Source organism: Tenrec ecaudatus, chromosome 6, assembly GCF_050624435.1.
Source record: "Tenrec ecaudatus isolate mTenEca1 chromosome 6, mTenEca1.hap1, whole genome shotgun sequence".
Classification (NCBI taxonomy): Eukaryota; Metazoa; Chordata; class Mammalia; order Afrosoricida; family Tenrecidae; genus Tenrec; species Tenrec ecaudatus.
Genome location: NC_134535.1, coordinates 12812096 through 12831608, shown reverse-complemented (window position 1 = coordinate 12831608; position 19513 = coordinate 12812096). Strand labels below are relative to the sequence as shown.

The window sequence follows — 19513 nt, the reverse complement described above, 5'->3', positions numbered from 1 at the left end:
GGGAAGGAGCAGCCCCAAGCGCTCACATCACTGCTTCCTGTGTCCCCAAGCACAGCAGGCAGAACACCTGGGACCAGGAGGCACAGGGCCCAGCTCCTGGGGCCTCAGTTTGCCCATCCATGAAACGGAATGGTCCCTCTGACCTCATAGGCAGCTTGAGAGCAACCAGAGGCTTCTTCCACATTTCCCAAACCTGTCCCAGGGAGGCAGCCACAGGCCCGTAGCAAATCCCCCAAACACGGCTGTGTGTGGTTCCTGCTGCAAACGTGGGGTGGTGATGCCTATGGGAAATGGAATCGGAGGCCCACCCACAACTCAGAGAACCCCTAGGCGGGCACAAATTCCAATTCACACTGCAGGTGGATGGTGGGGAGTAGAAGGCCTCCAAACTGGCTATGGCCAAGGGTCGGTCTGAAGTCCTCACGCTGCAGAAAAGGGGCCCTCACCCCCCACTATCCCACCCCCCAGGTCTGGGTGAGTGAATGGTAGGAGGTAAGCAGTGGGGCCTCTGTCATCATCACCAGCTGACGATGGCTCTGGTGGCAACTCCAGGACTCTAGGGGGCCTGTGCCCAGCCTCACCTGACAGACTTCTCTCCTAGGCCATGGCTCATGAACCCCTCGAAGGCTATACCTTAGGGCTCCTCTGCCTAGGTCTGCCCTGTCTCCACAATCCACAGCCAGATCCACTTGGGTCACAATGTTTCTGGGATCCCTGACTATCAACTTTCATGTCATTTCAAGGGGCAGGTCAGTGATGTCTGTCCCTGCGTCCCTTGGCCCTCACACCCAACCTGTAGCCTCGTTCTTCAGAAATCAAGATGAATCCTGGAGGTGCCGGGTGGGTCCAAAACGTACCAGCCATTGGGCATCAGACGGGCAGTCTCAAGTCCTGGCTCTGTCCCCTGCCAGCTGAGTGGCACATCACTGCCAGCCACAGTTTTTTTCCCTGTCACTGGGGGCTATGGATGCCTGTTGTCAGGGGCCTTGTAAGAATTGTAAAAATATATTTAAAAGTTCGTCTAGGAGGCCCTGGGTGCTGCCAACAGTTAAGGACTCAACTCCTTGTCCAAACTTAAGCTGTTTGAATCCTCCAGGAGGCAGCTCAGAAGACAGGCATGGCCACTGCTTCCAGAAGACCACAGCCCTGAAACCCCCACTGAGCAGGTCTGAGCACCAGGGGCTGCAGAGCAGGGAGAGATTAGAGACTGGATGGCAGCCGGTTTTCCTGGCTTCTGTTTCACACCAAGGAAGCAAGTTAAAAACAAAGCGGAAAGGAAAAACCAAGCTCATCCCTCGATGCTCATCCCCCCACCTTGTGTTCACTTAACAATTCTCACTTTGTTTTCTTTACATTGAGTTTTCATCCCTACCGATGGCTCTTGCGTTTGATCTTGCTCCGTAAGAGCTCTCAGTTTTCTTCACTCTCCGCCCCCAAGGCTGTGTTCCACCAACCCCTATCTTCCAAATGGTTCCACGAGCAGCATCATGATCAATGGGGGAAAGGCCGACATGGTCAAGGACTGATTTCTGTTACTGGGATCTCCTCACCACACTCCAGGAAAGAGCAGCCAAGAACGGAATGATGTGTTACATGGGGCAGACCTGCTGCCCAAGTCCTCGTTAGGGCATTAGAGAGCAAGGAGGTTGCTTTGAGGGATAAGGTGTGCCTGACCCAGGCCATAGTATTTTTTTAAAATAATATTTGTATTGATATAGCTTACTCATTCCAATAGATCCATTCACATAAAGTTGTGTTTTTCAGTCACATCAGGTGGGGTTATACAATCATCAGTGCTATCAGCTCCCTATCCCTCCCCCCCCCCACCCCACCTTACTTCCTGTACTCTCAGGGAACCATTACTCCTGTCACTATCTCTGAGGGGTCATTTATCTTGACTACCATGTGCCGAGCCATCTTAAACATACAAACAAGCAAATGTAAATCTAACATGATAATGAGGTATAACTAGTAAGGGGAGGAAATCTTAAAGAGCAGAGGATAGGGATGTGGTTCATCAGTGCTGTAAAGCACCCTGGATTTCTCCTCCGTTCCATGTGGCCCTTCTGAGAGGACTGTCCAATTGTCTTGCTGGTGGACTTTGGGTCTCCACTACATCCACTCTCCTTCAGCTTCACCTACAGCTCTTATCACAATCCAGCACACATCCATTATCTCAAGCACATTTGTACATAGGTTGCCGTCATCATTTTCAAAGCTTTTTCTTTCTACTTGAGCCCTTGGTATCAGCTCCTCTTTTCCCCCCTCCCTTCCTCCATGTGAAAACTGGACAAAAAATAAGCCAGACTTTAGAAGAATGACTATCTTTCATTTACATGGTATTGGTAAAGAATATTGAGATTCCCATGGACAGATCTGTCTTTCAGGATAGCCAGATTGCTCCTTAGCAGCAAAGGTAGCAAGACTTTGACTCACTTTGGGCATGTTGGAAGGAGAGACCATCCCCTGCAAAGGATGTCCTGCTCCAACCCATATTTCAGTTGCTCCTTCTAATCACCTTGGTTTCACTATGTTCAAGAAAAGTCCCATGTAGTTAGGTCAAAACATTGCCTTATCATGTGAAGGGGAAATACACGTGGATGAAGCTCCTGGTGACCAAGGACCAGGGATGCGAGCAGCCTTGCTAGCATGCAGAGTGCATTCGGAAGTGGATGGTTGCAGATGCAGTTAGGGTAACAGTTAGCACCCCATCGTGCGATCTCCTTTATGAGCTATTGAAATTTGTTCAGGTTTTTAATATTTTCTGTTTTGTAAAATTAAGGTTTTCATTTTACTATTCTTTTTCATTGTGTTTGTTTGTTGACTGTGTTTGTGTACATGAGATCCAGGAGAGCTAAGGCTACCGAGACAGCAGCTGGGTGCATGGGTCCTTGGGGTTATGGAGGGGGAAATTGGGGGCGACGGGCAGCTACAAGGATGAGCACAAGAATGAAAACGTGTTTCAGAACTAATTGTGGTGACGATTGTACAACTCTTCTAAACGTGATTGAATTATTGAATTGTATGGTAAGTGAATTATATCCAATACAACTGTTGGAAGAAAGAAAGAGAGAGAAGAAAAGAAAGATCTGAGATGTCTGACACCTACTTTGGCTTTGTCTTTCCTCTCTTTTTAACGAACTTTTACTTCTCCATGTGTGATGCTCCTGATGTCACCCCACACTTCAGCTGGTCCTTTGTCCTCAGTGTTCAGTCTATCAGGCCGCCTCTTGAGATGGTTTTGAACCTCATGGACTGGTTTTTATTTGCTTCAGTTTCCACCTGAACTTGCATGTGGTGTTTCACAGTGAATGCCTGACCTTGTTTGGGGCGAGGACACTGAGCATCTCCATCGTGTCTTTCCACAGGTGCAGTCTCTTTGACTCCTGTGCTTCCATCTGGTGAGGTCCACTGATAAAGTTACCCTTGGTGCTCTTGCAAAGGGGGACTTGGAATGAATGAGCCATCCAAAACAGCAAACTCACGGCCATCTAGTTGATTTTCACTGTAGGTCACAGGAGAGCTGCCCCTGTGGTTTTTAGACCTAAAACTCTCCAGTGGTTTCGAACTGCTGACTTGGCCATTTGCAGTCCAGAGCATAGCCAACTACACTGGCAGGACTCCTAGTAAGAAGTCATGAATGTTACCAAACTCAATCTTGAATCGTGACTCCATTTCTATCGCCACGGCTGTATTTTCCAACTCCCCATCCTTCCTCTTTGTTCCCAGTGTTCACATTTCAATCACTAATAATTATCAGTACTTCTCGGTTGCATGTTTGATCAGTTTCAGACTAACAGTGTTGATTTCTTCAAATTCTTCATCATTGGCTTTAGTAGGTACCTTTGAATAATGTGGCTATTATCTGGTCTTCCTTGTAGTCATGTGGATATGATCCTCTCGCAGACAACACTGGACTTCAAGAGAGATCTAGATTTTGTTTTTGATGATCAATGTGGTGTCATTCTAGCATTTGTCATCCTGGCCTAAAAACCCATATGATTGTCTGATTCGAGGAGCCCAATACCAGCTCACGACAGTCCACAATCTGTATGTACTGCATTTTAATGACTTCTAATTGTTTTTAGATTCACATTTCATACATTCCCGTTCTGATCACGAATGGATGCTTGTGTTGTTTCTTCTCATGCTGAGTTGTGCCATCTCAGCCAATGAAAGTTCCCAAAGCAGAGCTTCACCCACATCGTTAAGCTAATTTCTACTTGAAGGAACCAGCTCCTTCCCCATTGTATTTGGATTGCCTTCCAACTCAACGGACTCATGGCATTGTGGGTGGGACAGTGGCCCCGTCGAATGACAGAGTGGTCCTTGACAAACTCTCCGACGTAAGTCACTTCTTAGAGAAGTTGAATATCTACTCCTCTCTTGCTTTGTTTACTCAGCCTGCTATCCAGCAGTATTTTGAGCAATAAATCGTAACATGGGACCATTTGACTACGATGACATCAGCACGCTGTATGTGCTGCAACACTGCCTGCAGTACAGATTCCTAATGATGAGATGTACGAAACCCAGAGCAAGATCCCCAGACAGTCTTACATGTGGCTCCTCTTAACTTGGATCTCTCCTAAGTAGGAACTACCTGGATATTTATGTGGTGTGTGTGTGTGTGTGTGTGTGTGTGTGTGTGTGTGTGTGTGTGAAAAACAGAGGGCATCGCGGTGATGAAGGATATTGAAAGCCTCAGGGACTGCCAAAAGTACAGACAGATCTGCCCTGGAGAACTACAGCCAGCATGCTCCATAGACAAGAAGCAGTAGTGACCAGCCTTCGTCTCACTTTGGACATGTTCTCAAGAGAGACCAGGCCCTGGGAGAAGACCCCTGCTTGGTAAAGTAGAGGGTCCACACACAAGGAGACCCTCAGTGAGAGAGATGACATGGTGCCTGCTGCCATGAGCTGCCACCCAGCAGGAGTTGTGAGCATGGCACAGGACTGGGCAGTGTTCCTTGTGTTGTGCTCTGTTTGCTTGGGGTCAGGGCTATCCACTGATAGCACCGAATAACAACGACAGCGTCCACACAGAGAGAGACCCAGGATGGTGCAAATGGTTTGTGGTTCAAATTCACTCAGAGGCACCTCGGAGGAAAGGCCTGGTGATTTATTTCAGGAAAACAAAAACCAACCAAAAAACCTTGTGCAGCACAGTTCTGCCTTTGAACCAGGTGGGCCCCATGAGTTGGAATCAGGTGGAGGGCTGGTTTAAAGTACATACAAATAAATGTCAAGGAAAAAGAGACTATTTCCGGTCTAATATGAATATATTCATCTTTATACCAAAACAATGATAAAATATTATATATATATATGCAGTATTGCCCAGTGGTTAAAGCATTTACCTGCTAACCAAAATGTTTAGGCAACCCATCTGAGCCTAACAGACACGTTTTGCAAGGACTACCTGCTGCCAACGAGTGGGGTCCCACACAAAGGGCCCCTTAGGAGAGAGGAGAGCTGACTGGCCCTGTGGGTGTCCGAGACTGCAGCTCTGTACAGGAGTAAAAAGCCTCTTCTTGCTCCGTGGAGTGGTTAGTGGGCTCAAAGTGCAGATCTGGGGTTCCCAATCCAATGTATAGCTCACTATGCCACCAAACTCCTTTAATAAAGACCACAGACGTGGGAACAATGTGGGAGCACTGCTCTGTCCTGAAGGAATGCCAAGGCCTGACGTTGACTTTATGGTAGTGGTTTTGTTGTTGTTGTTGTTAATGTATGTTTGTTTCTTGTATCATGTATACATGAGGGGGCTTGAAAAAAAGTTTGGGGAAAGTTTTCATTCTCTCTTATTTCTATTTTCCCTTGAATTTTTAAAGCCATAGATAAATATATATTCCATATATACACCAGTATCCTATATTAAAACTCTTGGTATAAAAATAGTACATCAGCAATATATAAATACTAAAATAGTTTCTTTAATCTACACGTTTCTGTTTTCCCTTCCTGATTTGAAAAGAAAATAAGAGCTCTCCAGAGACAGCAAAGGTGTCCTGCATCCTGGTGCTGTGCCCACGGTGCCGAATGGAGAAGCTGATGTTCATATTCTGCCCCACTGTTGACCCCCACTGGCAGCTGGTGGCAGAGGACGTGGGTCACTGTGTCACTGTGATCCCTGACTATCAGCTTTCATGTCTTTTCCATCCAAAGCACTAACAGATTGATGGCCCTGGTTCCCTTTGATGTTACCCCGTCCTCCTCGTTAGAAATCAGGCGGGAGTTACCCCGTCCTCCTCCTTAGAAATCAGGTGGGAGTTACCCCGTCCTCCTCTTTAGAAATCAGGCGGGAGTTACCCCGTCCTCCTCCTTAGAAATCAGGCGGGAGTTACCCCGTCCTCCTCCTTAGAAATCAGGCGGGAGTTAAGATCAGGACGACTGACATGATCAGGCCTTTAGCATCACATGCATTCACTCTCAAATCCTGGCTCCCATGCCTGCAGGCTGAGTGGCCAACCCTCTGGGTCTCAGTCGCTTCACTTGTGAAAGGTAGCGCGGGATAGATACTGTATATACTCGAGTATACGCCGACCCGAATATCAGCCGAGGCACCTATTTTTACCACAAAACTGCATTAAAAACGTGCTGGAAAATTCGGCTTACATGTGAGTATCTGTGGTACCTTGATCCAAAGCTACATAGGCGCCTTTCGAATGGTTTATTTTTCTTTACAAAGTTAATCTGGGATGATACAAACTGAAACGCCCAACTGCTACTTAAAAGATGGGTAGTTTGAACGGATCCAGGGAGAACCTCAGAAGACACGTGACAATCTGCTGCCACCATTTCAGAACGTTGACAACCTTCTGGGGGGTTCAACTCTGCATGCCTGGGTTCCCCTACAGAGGGAACCACCCGCACTGCTCCTGTGACCGTTGTTCGTCCACTCAGCTGAGCCAGGGTCTCAGTGGTTGGCAGTTAAGACTTAGTCTTCCCCAGAATGTAATCCCTTCTGTGATGAGTTCTGCTGCGAGCAGCCAGTCACCCGAAGGACAAGTCCCTCAAGGTTTGGGCTGCTTCCACTCAGTGGACACTCTGGAGAAGTTACTTTGGCTTTTAGCCGAGTCCAGATCCTGCACCTGGCTCATCACCAGGCCTCTGGGTTTGGGGACTTGAGACAGCGGCATGCCATTTTGTCTGCCTGTGGCACCGTAAGATGACTTTGAATGGCTCTTCTATCCGTGTCTTTGTTCCTCACACCAAATGATGGGACAGGAGCATGTAAATACCGTGTTGCCACGTGGTTAAACCAGTTCACTGCAGACCAAAAGGTTTGATCAGCCAGTTTGAACCCACCAGAGACCTTTGGTAGAAGGGGGCATCGGGATCAGAAGATGGCTTATTGACAAGCTGTCACTTGCAGATGGCAGAACCTGAGCTCGCTGAAGGTGAGCTGGACTTGAAGCCCTTGCTGATTAGGACCGAGAACTACAGCCTTCAGGACAGACTACAACTCGGGGTAAAGAAAACAAAACGCCCCACAACTGGGCCGTGAGAGCACATCATAGTACAAGGGGAGAAGACTGAAGTTGTTGAGGAGGTTGTCTTGCTTGGGTCCACAAAGCTCATCATACCAGGAACAGTCAGGACATCATGATGCATTGGTTGCATTGGTTGAAGAAATGCCACACAAGACCTCTTAAAGGCGTTGAAAAGCAAGGCTGTCATTTTGAGGATTAAGGTGCTCCCCGATCCCAACCATCGAGTTGTCCATGGCCTCCACACAAGTGAAAGTGGGTTATTGAATAACAAAAGTCCAAGGAGGAATCGATGCATTTGAACTACGGTGCTCAAAAGAATGTCGACAGTGTCACGGACTGCCAACAGAATCGACAGATCTGTTTCAGAAGACGTGCACCCAGAATGCTCCTTCAGAGCCATGGTGGTGACATTTCATCGCTGGTGCTTTGGACAGGTGGAGAGAGCAGGCCCTGGAGAAAGATATCATCCGTGGTAAAAGAGAGGGCAGCAAAACCAAACCAAACAACAGGCAGACAGGAAGCCCCTCAACAAGGTGTGTTGACCTAGTGGCCCCAACGGTGAGCTCACACAGTAGGACAGTTGTGGGATGGATCACGGCAGGCCAGTGGTTCACTGCCGTGCATAGGTCCAGAGCGGGCAGAACCAAGTTGACATCACCCAACAACACAATACACCAAACGAAGGCATGTTGCCCAGAGCTCCTTTTAGTTAAACTGAGCTTCCTGATCCCACAGTGCAATCTGGAAATGATTGCTTGGAGGTTCTTACACATATACAAGGGAGTGGAAAATTAGGGATCCAAGTTCTGCAGTTGATGCAAAGCCCTAGAAACGCATGGGATTGCTTCTGAGTTTGGGTGATAAGAAACATAAACAGCTCCTGTGTACTGAAGATCAGTAGAAGTGTTTCCTGCAGAAGTCAAATGACCTAAGAACTTAGCAGAAAGCTTGACTTATTGTCGTTTTTATCTGGAAACCTCATGTGTCCAATATCAAGGTCTTAGTGAGATGCTGCGGTCTTCAATTCGGGGCTGTTGGGGTTATAAGCATATGAGTAAATCGTGAACATAGGCTGGTCCATAGGTAGTGAGATATCACAACGACTGCTTACAGTCAATTACTGGTCGACCTGTTTGTTTACCCCCCCCCCACTACTTCACTTCACTTGACTAGTCTTCAAAAAAATCACGAACATATTGTATTAATTTAAATGTCACTTGAAATTGCCCATTGTGTAAATAAGCCCTGTGGATAATTTGAGAGAAATAGCTGGGGAATTCGGTAAAACACTGAGGCATTCCAGTACAGGCAAATTGTAGATTTTTCCAGGCGACCGCAAACAAAATTGGCTCTCGGGAAAGACTGGCATCTCGGACAAGTGAAAGCAAAGTGTAACATTAGGGGAGCCCTGGAATGGAATCAGAGGCCTTGGGACAACTGGATATCTAGGTATGGTGATGCAGTTAATGTGTCATATTCCTGGACCAATCTCCAGGGCTTATTGTGCTCAAAGATGCTCTACCCTGCCAGGCACCCTCAAGGGCCACCTAGCCCAGGGGTCCCCACTCTAGCTGTGCTTCTCATTACAGAGGCTTGTTACTCAAACAGGACCCTGCCCCGAGCTTCCTGAAATAAATTTCCTTTCATGTGGCCTGAGAATCTCTCTCACCGTCCAGTCACCAGGTGCCTTGCAAAAATAGATCCAGCTCATCAGTGCTCCCCCAACACAAGACAGCAGGGTCCTTCCTACAGGTGTGTGTGTGAACACCTGGCTGTGCCAAAAGAAGAACTGGGGGGGGGGGCAGGGAGGGCACTGCCTGTGGGCCCCAAGTGTGGGTCACACACTGATACATGGGTGTCCAAGCTGGGATTAGGTAAGGATGGAGTCACTGTTTATTTTATTTAATACTTATATGTTCCTGTTTAGCATATTAGGTTTTCCCCTCCAAATATAAGAATCCTATAAATTCATATGATGTGGCAGAGCTCGGTGGTGAGGCCCAGGAACTGAGTCAAGACCCAGTCCAGCATTAGAAGGTTCATGGCCACCTGATAACATGGCCCCTGGCAGGCATGTGTGAGTCCGGGTAGACTAGAGAAACAAATTCATGGACACTCATATGTGTATAAAAAAGAGGTTTATTTACAATAGCAATTGAATATTCAGAAAATATCCCAGCCCAGTCCAGATCAAGTCCATAAGTCCAATATTAGTCCACATGTCCAACACCAATCTATAAAGTCCTCTTCAGACTCATGAAACATATGCAATGATGCCAAATGCAGGAAGATCATAGGCCAGTGGGTGGGAAGTCTTGTGGATCCAGTGGTGTAAGCATCTTAGCACTGGCAGGGGTCTCCACGTGGCTTCTCCAGCTCCAGAGGTCTGGCTCCTTCAGCCTCTTTCCATGTGTCCTCTTAACAGAGATGTCTCATAGCAAGTGAGCACAGAGAAAGAGAGTGTGTCTCCTGCCTCCAAGGAGGAAATACAAGAATTCCCAGAATCCTCAGAAGAAAGCCATGCCCACACAGGCCTCATTGGCTATGACCTGGTTGACAGACAGGCTAAGCTCCACCCCCTCATTTATAAGTCTTCTCCAATTGACAACAGGTTATGTAACTACCATGAGGCATTAGGGAGTACACAGAGGTGGATGCCTGGTAGGGGCTGGCAGAGGTCTTCCAATAGAAGTCTCAGGCAAGGACTTTCTAGTAAAACCTGGAGGAAGACTTGGACCCCTCCCAGGTGAGCAGCTAGGCCCCCCAGCCCAACCCACTCTAAACAAACACCTTTTTGCTTGCTGATGATGGAGGAAGACAAGGTCAAGGTGGGAGTTCCTGGACACCCGCCACCCCACCCCCAGCCCCATGAAAGAGACAAGTGTTTCCAAATGAAAGATGGGGAGAGTCCAAGCTGTCTCCACACCTCCTTGGCTGGACAATCATGAGAGGGAGAGCAAAGGGGGCCAGCTTTGCTTGAGTTGGGGGTTTCCAAGAAGCCCTGTTGGGCTGAGGCCCTTCCCTCGCTGCCACTCAGTACACGTTTAATGCTCGGTTACTAGCCAACAGCTGATGGTTCAAACCCACCCAGAGACAGCTCAGAGAAGGCGATCCTGGCGATCCCCTCCCAAAGGTGTGCTAGGAAAACCAGATCTCCGATCCAGACGTGTTCCCTCGAGGCTCTTTGATTACATCTGAAGCAAGACAAAGACAATTGTGCTGGATGATGGGACTATCGGCATCCACCCGTCACAGAGGCCAATGCATCCACGAGTCACAGACACGCTGTCCTGATGACCAAACTGACCAGAGAGAATCATCACAAGATCATGAGTCGTGGCAGGTCAGCTCATCACTGGGCCCAGAGTGGCCACATAATGGGGGAAAGGACCAGGATTGGCGTAAGCTCCTGAAGACGCGCAGGGGAGGCGTTGCTGATGTATTTATCACCTGGCCATGTGGTTCGTGGGCTGTGGTCCTGATTCATAGTCAGCAGGACCCTGCCCTTTGCCAGCAATAAGATAGCCTGTGCGTGGTTGGCTCTTTGCAGGGAAACCAGGCAAGTTCCCTGCCTTCTCAGGGGGAGCGTCTCTCTGCAGACTCTTCCATGTACGTTCACACACAGCCTTTCCTGGGCTGGGTCTCAGGAGAACCTCGTTGTTGCTCTCGCATGGGGTCTGAATTTAGGGCAGGATTCTACAAAGGGTTAAGGCTCCTGCGTAGACCACAGCCTGCCACAATCCAAGGACTGGAGAATTTAGGCTCTAGAGCAGCGGTTCTCAACCTGTGGGTCGCCATCCCTCTGGGGTTTGAATGACTTTTCACAGGGGTCGCCTAAGACCATCAGAAAGTACATATTTCCCATGGTCTTAGGAACCGAGACACCGCTCCTCTGTCCGTCTCCAGGTGGGTCCGCCCACCTACGAGTACCCGGCGTGAAGAGTTTGCTACCCATGCTACATCATGCTTCAAGACAAAATTTCATTTATTTGTCATTAGAAATAAATATTTCACAATATAGAATGACATTGTTTTAGTGATGAATCACTGTGCTTTAATTATGGTCCATTTGTAACAATGAAATACATCCTGCATATCAGATATTTACATGACGATTCATAACAGTAGCAAATATGACAGTGTTGAATTATCAACGAAAATAATTTTATGGTTGGAGGGTCACCACTACCTGAGGACCTATGAAAGGGTGGCAGCATTAGGAAGGTTGAGAACCATTGCTCTAGAGCCAAGGCATGTCCTTGAGAACGCTGAGAGCAGTCCCATTCTGCACATGTGTGTGGTGGGGGGGGGCTGTGAACTGGAAACCAACAGAGACACAGAAGCAGGTGCTCTGAGGTGTGTGAGAGCAGGTGCTCTGTTGACCTGATTTCCTGTAGTTTGTGCCTCAGTTTACCTGTTCCAGGAGAGGAGGTAATGAGCCGGAACCCCTGACAAAACACGGGCTGCATTTCCTACCCCAGAAAGGCTTGATCCAGGCAGATGGATTGTTTTATTCTCACCCCCTGGGGAAGAGGTGGGAGGCAGGGCTCATAAGGGGTTAGTGGGGACGTGGGGCAAAACAGGCACCAGGGCTCCTGTGATCAGGGAGACTTGGTAGGAATCTGGGCAGGCTGATGGAGTTTGGCGGGTGCCGCTCACTCAGAACTCAGTCAAACTTCAGAGAAAAGACCCTGAACTGGCCCTTTATCTGCAGGTATTCCAGGGGTAAGCTACCCAGCCTGTTGGGGAAGGTCAGCTTGTCTCCATCTGGCAGCTTCACCGTAAACTGGTCAGTCTCATAGGTGATCTTGAACTGTGGGTGGGGGAGAAGGGTATCAGGGAGGCAAGGGTTACCCGGGAAGAGCCAGGGCACTGCCTGGCGGCTCCCTCAGTGCCCAGGTGAGGGTCCCCTATCATCTGGGCTCTCCCTTTGGCATCCATGCTAGGTTCCTTGTCCTTTGAGCTCACCTTGACCTCTGACCCTGGGCCAAAGCAGTGGAGGTGTGTTCGTTGCTCCTCCCCCCAGCCACCATCCTTAGAGTTGCAGACGATGGTGGACTCCGTGAAGCGAGGATTAAAATGCAGATTCAGTTTGTCAGCCCTTTGGCCCAGATTAATCTGGATCCTGCAAGAAGAGGGGTGTTAAGAGGGGTCTAGGGGTCCCCCTCAGTAAAACAACTTGGGGAGGTGTTTTGCTTGACCACATGCTCGAAGAACCTTCAGAGAGAGATTGCATGAACGGAGGTCTGCGCTGTAAAACAAAGGCAGGGGACTATCCAATTGCCATGGCCTTGGGGTGTGAGGTCCCATTGGGAGCACAGGCCAGAGCTTCTGACTGTGGAGTAACTGACTGTGAGGTGTCTATTCCTGTTTTTAGATCTCCTAAGACCCTGTAAGTCTGACTACAAATAGGTGCCGTCCCAAGGGCTGAGCTCCTGTCACAGACCCATGCAGTTGGTGCTGTGTGACCTCTTATTAGCATCACTGTAGATTTCTGGGCTAGACCTTCAGGGTTGGGGCAGCAGGGCTGCTCTGGGTCATGCTGGGTCACATCAAAGAACCCAACAGTTCTGCAATCTCATGGAAGCCAAGAAGAAGCATGAGAGATCACTTGGGGGGCTGCTACTCCTGGAATCTGCCTGCTCTGCCCAGGATGGTGGGAAGGAGTACCGAGAATGCGGAAAGGCTGAGCATGGAGTGCAATGGTAACCCCCAGAGGTAGATCCTTGCTCCTGCTGGTTGATCTTAATGTGGCTGAAAGCCGGGCCTGGGTCGAACAAGTCAGGGGGACAGGGCTGTCCCGGGGCTTATGCTTTCAGGACTATGCCCCACAAGGACAGCTGGGGGACAAGGAACTGAGTATCTGGCATCTGCTCTGACATTCTGAAGGTCCCCGAAAGAGGCTTCCTAATGGCATGAGAAGAAGCAGGGGCCATGGACCCTTTGGCCAGGGTCACTCTCACATTAGACCTTGAGTCTGACATTCATTCATGGGGCTCCCCTGCTTACTCTCACCTTCCCCACGTGTTCTGCTCTGGGTACAAACTCTGTCCCCACTCTTTGTGGCCCCAACTCACTTATCGGCCTCATTGCCTATTGTGCCCTTGATCTTCAGGGTTCTTCCCAACTTCATGTGTATGTTGAGGATCTCAAAATTGTCCTGAGCCAACAGAGAAGCATTCCATTAGAGTTTTTCCCAGGAAATCAACCCCCATACCCCCGCCCCCAGGAAGCCTTTCCAGCGACCTCATCCAGTTTCAGACTGATGCTGCTGGCGTCCCCTTGCCCATCACCAGGTACGGTCCCTCACCTGGGAAGGACAAGCTCAGAGTCCTCACCCCACCTCTTCCGGAGCCCCCGAAGCTCTACTTGTTTCCTCCCAGCCCAGCCAGCACAACAGTGGGGTCTGCAGGCGCCTGGCACAGCTGCCGGGCCTCAGTTTGCCTGTCTGTACAATAGGTGGAACAGGCCCTGCCTGCACTGTAGGGCAGTTGAGAGCAACAAGAGGCTTCCAACAGCAGCGCCCAGTGTTCCAGTGCCCAGAGCACAGTGCCCTTAGCAGATCAGGTCATGTTCAGTTGCTAGGCAAAATTTGGAGTCATAGTTTGCATAGAAATTGGATCAGAAGTCTGTCCACAGAGAGATGTCTGCACACTCCTTAAGGCAAAGAGACAGCCTCCGGCTCCCACTGCAGGTCAGTGGTGGGGAATGGAGACCAGTCCAAAGCAAAGGGCTGCGCAGTGGGTCTTTCCCACCTCCTCACTCTGCAGAGCCCTCCACCCCCAACCATTACCGCCTCCTCCCACCAAAGGCGAGGATGAATCCCCGCGGGGAGGCAGTGGGGCCCAGCCTTCCTCACCATCACAGCGACGACTCCGTGGCAGCTCCGGGACTCGTGAAGGTTGGTGCTCAGGGACACACCTTCCAGTGAGGCTGAGGTCCTGAGTTTGCACCTGATCTCCTCCTCCAAGGGTACAAATAGAGCTCCTGCTGCCTGGGTGGGCCCTGTCTCCACCAATCCACACTCACATACACAGATGACTGCCACTCCCTGGTCCTGCCCCGCCCAGGTCCCCCTGGGCCTCCTGCCTCAAGGCTGAAGGTATGGCCACCATGTGAGTCCATCAGGCCGCCCACCTCCCTGAGGCCAGCTTCCTCATCTGTGAATGAATCTTGCTCTGCCCGGACCCCTCTCCTCCTCGTGGCACCTTCATGCATCCTGCCCCATCCATTGTCCAGGCCCCTCTTTCTGCACGTGTCCTGCTGCGTTCCTGGAAGGTGCTCATCGATTTCAAGACTCTACTTGCTAACAACCACACGTAGGCATATGGATCCTAGGTGGACATGTGTGCGCACGTGTGTGTAGAGGGAGACCCAGGCCAGTAAACACGCATGTATGCGGAGTTGTCTCTGAGGGCAAATCCTTGGACATGCCTGTGTGGGCTCCTCCTATGAAGGAGCTTCCAAATACTGGAAATTCTCAATGTCTTTTCAGACCGGTTTTCCACAAATGATTGAAGCCCGTGCTGTGGGTGCTCCTGCAGTAGAGGGCTCTGTCAGGGGCCTTTCCAGATCGACTCCAAGCATTTGCTGGATTGGCTTACTGGCCTCAAAGGTGTAGCCCATGTGTCCTGGGACGCCTTGGTCAGTTTGGCATGACGCAGTTGACACGGATGAGACAAAGGGTTATGTTCGAATATGAAGCATTGCATCCTCTAAAGGCGAGATGTATTCAACTCGCTTCCTTTTGCTGAGTCCTTAGTATGAATTCTGAGATTTTAAATTGATCGTACCTCCATGCTATTAAGACCATTGGATTCAATCTGTTGGCATGTGAGTTTGGCTGCATCTGGACCACGTCTGGAGAGCCCATGTCCTGGGACAGGGCCCTGCCCCTGAGATTGCCCATTAAACTGAGCCGCAGCAGCTCTGGAAGGAGGGTCAGGAAGAGGAGCTGCCCAGGGACTCCGTGCTCTGCTGTCACTTGCAACAGGGCTATAAGTCCCCGGTAGCCCCCAAATAGAGGCCAATTCTCGATTTTCTTCTCTCTTTTTTTAAACCACTTTATTGGCACATAATCCATAGATCATGCAATTTAATAGTTCCTATCAAGAAGGATATAATCTATACCCCAATCCACTTTAGAACATTTTCTCTGACATGGTTAAATCGCTTTTAAAATGAGTTGTGTCCTCACAAGCAGTTCTAGTGCTCCCTCCCCCTCCCCCATACATTGCTTGTTCCCCAAGCCCCCTCCCCATCTCCCACCCGCCCCCCACCTCTCCTCTAAACCCCTGCATCTTATTATCTGTCTGCAGCTCCTCTTTCTGTGCTGCACAAATAGGAAAGCCCCACAGAAACAATGCAAAATGGAAACAAGAACAGTGGCACGGATGAAATAAGACTGCAGAGAGAAAGTACAAATAGTCAGCAAGGAAAGACCTCCACAGTACGTAACCGGCCAGGGAAGAAATGTGTGTCCTGCAAGCAATGAAGAATAAACAAGAAATACGTGTACCTAGAACCATTTCAGGTTGGTTCGAGAGGGAGGTCAACTGACCCAGTATCAAGTTCAATCCAGTAGAATCATGATGACCACAATCTCCATCTGATAGTAAAGCAGTTTGAGACTCTTGCCTGTGGCTAGAGGGGAACTGCCAACAGCCAGGCTCCCACTGCCCTCCACAGTCCTCTACAAATTGGGTCTTCATAATTGAGGCTCTGGTCGTTTCCCTTTGTCGTGTTTGACTTTTGTTATTGTCATCTTTGGATCACACGAGCTGATGTGCTTCTGATGTGGGCTTAGTTGACCCCTCACTTAGATGGCTGCTTGTTCGAATACAAGCCTTTAAGAACCCAGACACTATTCCAGTTGGCAGCAGGGCACCATCTGCTTCGTTCAGCACACTTAGCTGGAGCGCCCTTATCGTCAGCGATCATTTCATGAAGGTGCATATCGAGCAGGGCCACGTTATCAGAACTGTTCTTGGACTTGGGCTAGAGTTCGGCGGGGGCTCAGAATCCATCTGCTTGTCCCTGGGCTGTGCATGACTCCGGGTTACTTTGGCAGCCCTATGACAGGATCAAGAGCCCATACGACCAGCTACCCCAACGACAGCAGCCAAGCAACCAGCAGCCAAAAGACAAACAAACAAAAGGCAGGAAAAGAAAGGCCTAAGGAAACAGAAAATGAGCTTGTCAGTCATCCGGAGAGGATTCGGCTACTGCACTGATGACATCATCCAGGTGTCCAATGACACGGCACTGCAGACACCGTCGTGTGTGGGGTGCAGGCGAGCACAGCCCCCGTGAGTGGCACACTGTGAGTGGATCTCCTGGTCAACTGCTGCAGGAGCTCTGTGACCCCAAGCACTGCGGCTGGCGCCAGGGGACACTTCCTGGAGCAGTTCTTCCAAATTCAGATCCCTGCCCAAGGCAGTCACTCCTTAACTTCCTCCTAATCTAAGAGAAGGAATCTCTCTGGATCTTTCTGCTGGGACACAGGAGAGATCAACTTAGATCAGGAGTGTCAGTATGCGCTCACCCAGTCCTGATGAGCATACTCACTCATTGAAAGCTCACTGGTTCAGATGAAGGGGAAAGGAGGAAGGTGGCCACAGGTGGGACCCGTATCCTTCTCCTTCTCCGTGTGGATGTTTTTCCTGGATCCCTGGGTGGTGGTGCTAGGTGTCTTGTGCCCGGCTCTCCATGGCGCCCCCATGTGGGACCGACTGGAACTGCTCCATAGGGCGCCCTGGCTGATTGTGCACAGGAGAGCACCTCCCAGCCTCTCTCAAGTCAGCTGTGTGGTTTGACACCCCTGGGGTGCCAGGTAGTCTATGATAGTGACATAATTTGGGGTCAACTTAAGTGTAGGTGTGGAGTCTGTCAGTCAGGTTACAACCTGATGAGGCCTCCTTGTGGATGTGATCTCCTCCTAAGGAGAGATCTGGGAAACGCCCCCCTCTCTTTCCACTTCACCTTTCTGACCCTGAGTCACTCAGAGAGCTGGCAGGGAGAGCGCCGTTGAATCCATGTCACCCTGCACCCACAGCTGTGAGCTCCCTGCATCCTGCGTCGTTGTGTGTGTCTGCAGAGGGGATTCATGACCAGCATAGGACTGGACTTGTGGACTTGCTCTGGACTGGACTGGGATGTTTGGAGTGTCATTGGATGTCCTTCTGTAGTCAACCGGCCTAAAACACTCATTGACACGTTGCAATAATTCAGATTTATTTTTAAATTGCCTGATCTATATAAGTAAGCACTGTGGATAATATGAGAGAAATAGCTGGAGGATCCAGTAAAATATAGAGGCATTACAGTGCAAGTGTATTGTAGAGTTTTCCAGGTGACAGCTATGAAAATTGGCTATCAGGATCGACAGAAATCCTGGAAACGTGACACTGAAGTGGAACATTCAGGGGAATGTGGGAAAGCAAGAAAATGATTTGGGACTACTCACCATCTGGGTGTAATGATGTAGCTAATGTGTCATATGAGTGTACAGATCTCCTGCCCGAGTGTTATCAAGGATGGTCCACCTGCACCGTTGGACCTGCCATATGTAAAACATCTCAAGGGTCTTCTAGCTCGGAGGGGCATTGAGAAGGTAGCCAGCCCCCTACAACTAATCACGGGTTTGGTAGGCACAGTTGTACAGTTGAGATATATAAAGATTATAGTAAAGTCATAGAGAAATGGGAGAGAGAGAGAAGATAAAGAAGTCAGACACATTTCATGGTAGCATGCTCACCTCACCTCCTCTTGGTGGAACATGCGGAGGTGGGGGACGAGTGGGCAGGAGAGAGAGCATAAGGTTTTACTTCTAACCAAAGTTTATATATATTTGGGGGCGTGAAAGCCCCCTGATTACACATAACAATCTGCATCATGGAAAGCAGTTGTAATATACGCAATAGAAGCGAGAGGAGGGGATGGCCTAGGGGTGTACACGCAATAGTAAAGGGAGGAAATAGGGATGCATACGTGGCAACATGGGTGCACCGTAGACTCAATATAGTAGCCTAAGCTTAGTCATCCTTGAGTGGTCCTGGGCTTGCCTTCGGGCTCTCCTTCAAGGGAACACTATCAGAAGGGAATGGGCCCTACTTAGGGTGAGTCAGACAATACAGTCTGGTTGCTCTAGATGGCTGATACCCTTCAGGAGAATCATCTCTGACCTACTTTCGTTGACCTAGTGTACAGTCATTGACCGTGTGTAGCAAGGAGCGTCATGGGTTTGCTGTATATTTGGGGGAGCCAACTTGGCAGCAATCTTTCTGTTTCCCACCATCGTCGTTCTAGCCGTGCCTCCGACCTCTCAGACACTTGCTGCACACCGGCCCTGCACCATGCTTCCTGCAGTGCAGCCTTGGAACCTGCATGGCTTTCCAGCCCACCAAGTGCCTTACAGGAGTGAGTCCAGAACACCAGGAGTCCCCAAACACTACACAGCATTGTCCTTCCTACCTGTGTGGGTGAGTGCCAGGCTGTGCCAACAGTAGACCAGAAGGGGGCTGTACATGTGGGCACCGAGTGTGGGTGATATGAGGTAGGGGTGGAGCATGTAATAATTACATGTTCCTTTTGGCATTTTGTGTTTCCCCCATCCTACATGAGATTCCTGTAAGATATGGCAGCACCCTGTAGTGAGGCCCAAGAAGTTATTCAGGGTCTAGGTCAGCAGTTGAAGGTCCACAACTCCCTGATGACCTGGGCCCCAGCAGGCCTTGGGGAGCAGGCTAGGGAGGGGTGTATGTACCAGCACATTGAGGTGGATGCCTGGTAGGGGGCTGGCAGAGAGGTCTCTAGCAGAAGTCTCAGGAAGGACTTTCTAGTAAAACCTGGAGGAAGACTGGGACCCCTCCCAGATGAGCAGCTAGGCCACCCACCCAACCCACTCTAAACAAACACCTTTGTGCTTGCTGATGATGAGGAAGACAAGGTCAAGGTGGGAGTGCCTGGTGCCTTCTGCCCCTTGACCTCTGCCCCGCATGAAGAAGCAGGTGCTTCCT

The 19513-nt window shown here is 49.7% G+C and overlaps 1 protein-coding gene across 1 annotated transcript; it reads right to left on the bottom strand.

Annotated features, from left to right (window-relative positions):
* Positions 1 to 12162: 12162 nt before the first annotated feature.
* On the bottom strand, positions 12163 to 15295 carry LOC142450656 (galectin-2-like). Its single transcript, XM_075552630.1, has 4 exons — positions 15290 to 15295; positions 13574 to 13656; positions 12465 to 12621; positions 12163 to 12309 (listed from the first exon to the last, which is right to left on the bottom strand). Exons 1-4 carry the CDS (start codon positions 15293 to 15295, stop codon positions 12163 to 12165), a joined length of 393 nt encoding a protein of 130 aa, XP_075408745.1.
* Between the last annotated feature and the right edge of the window lie 4218 nt (positions 15296 to 19513).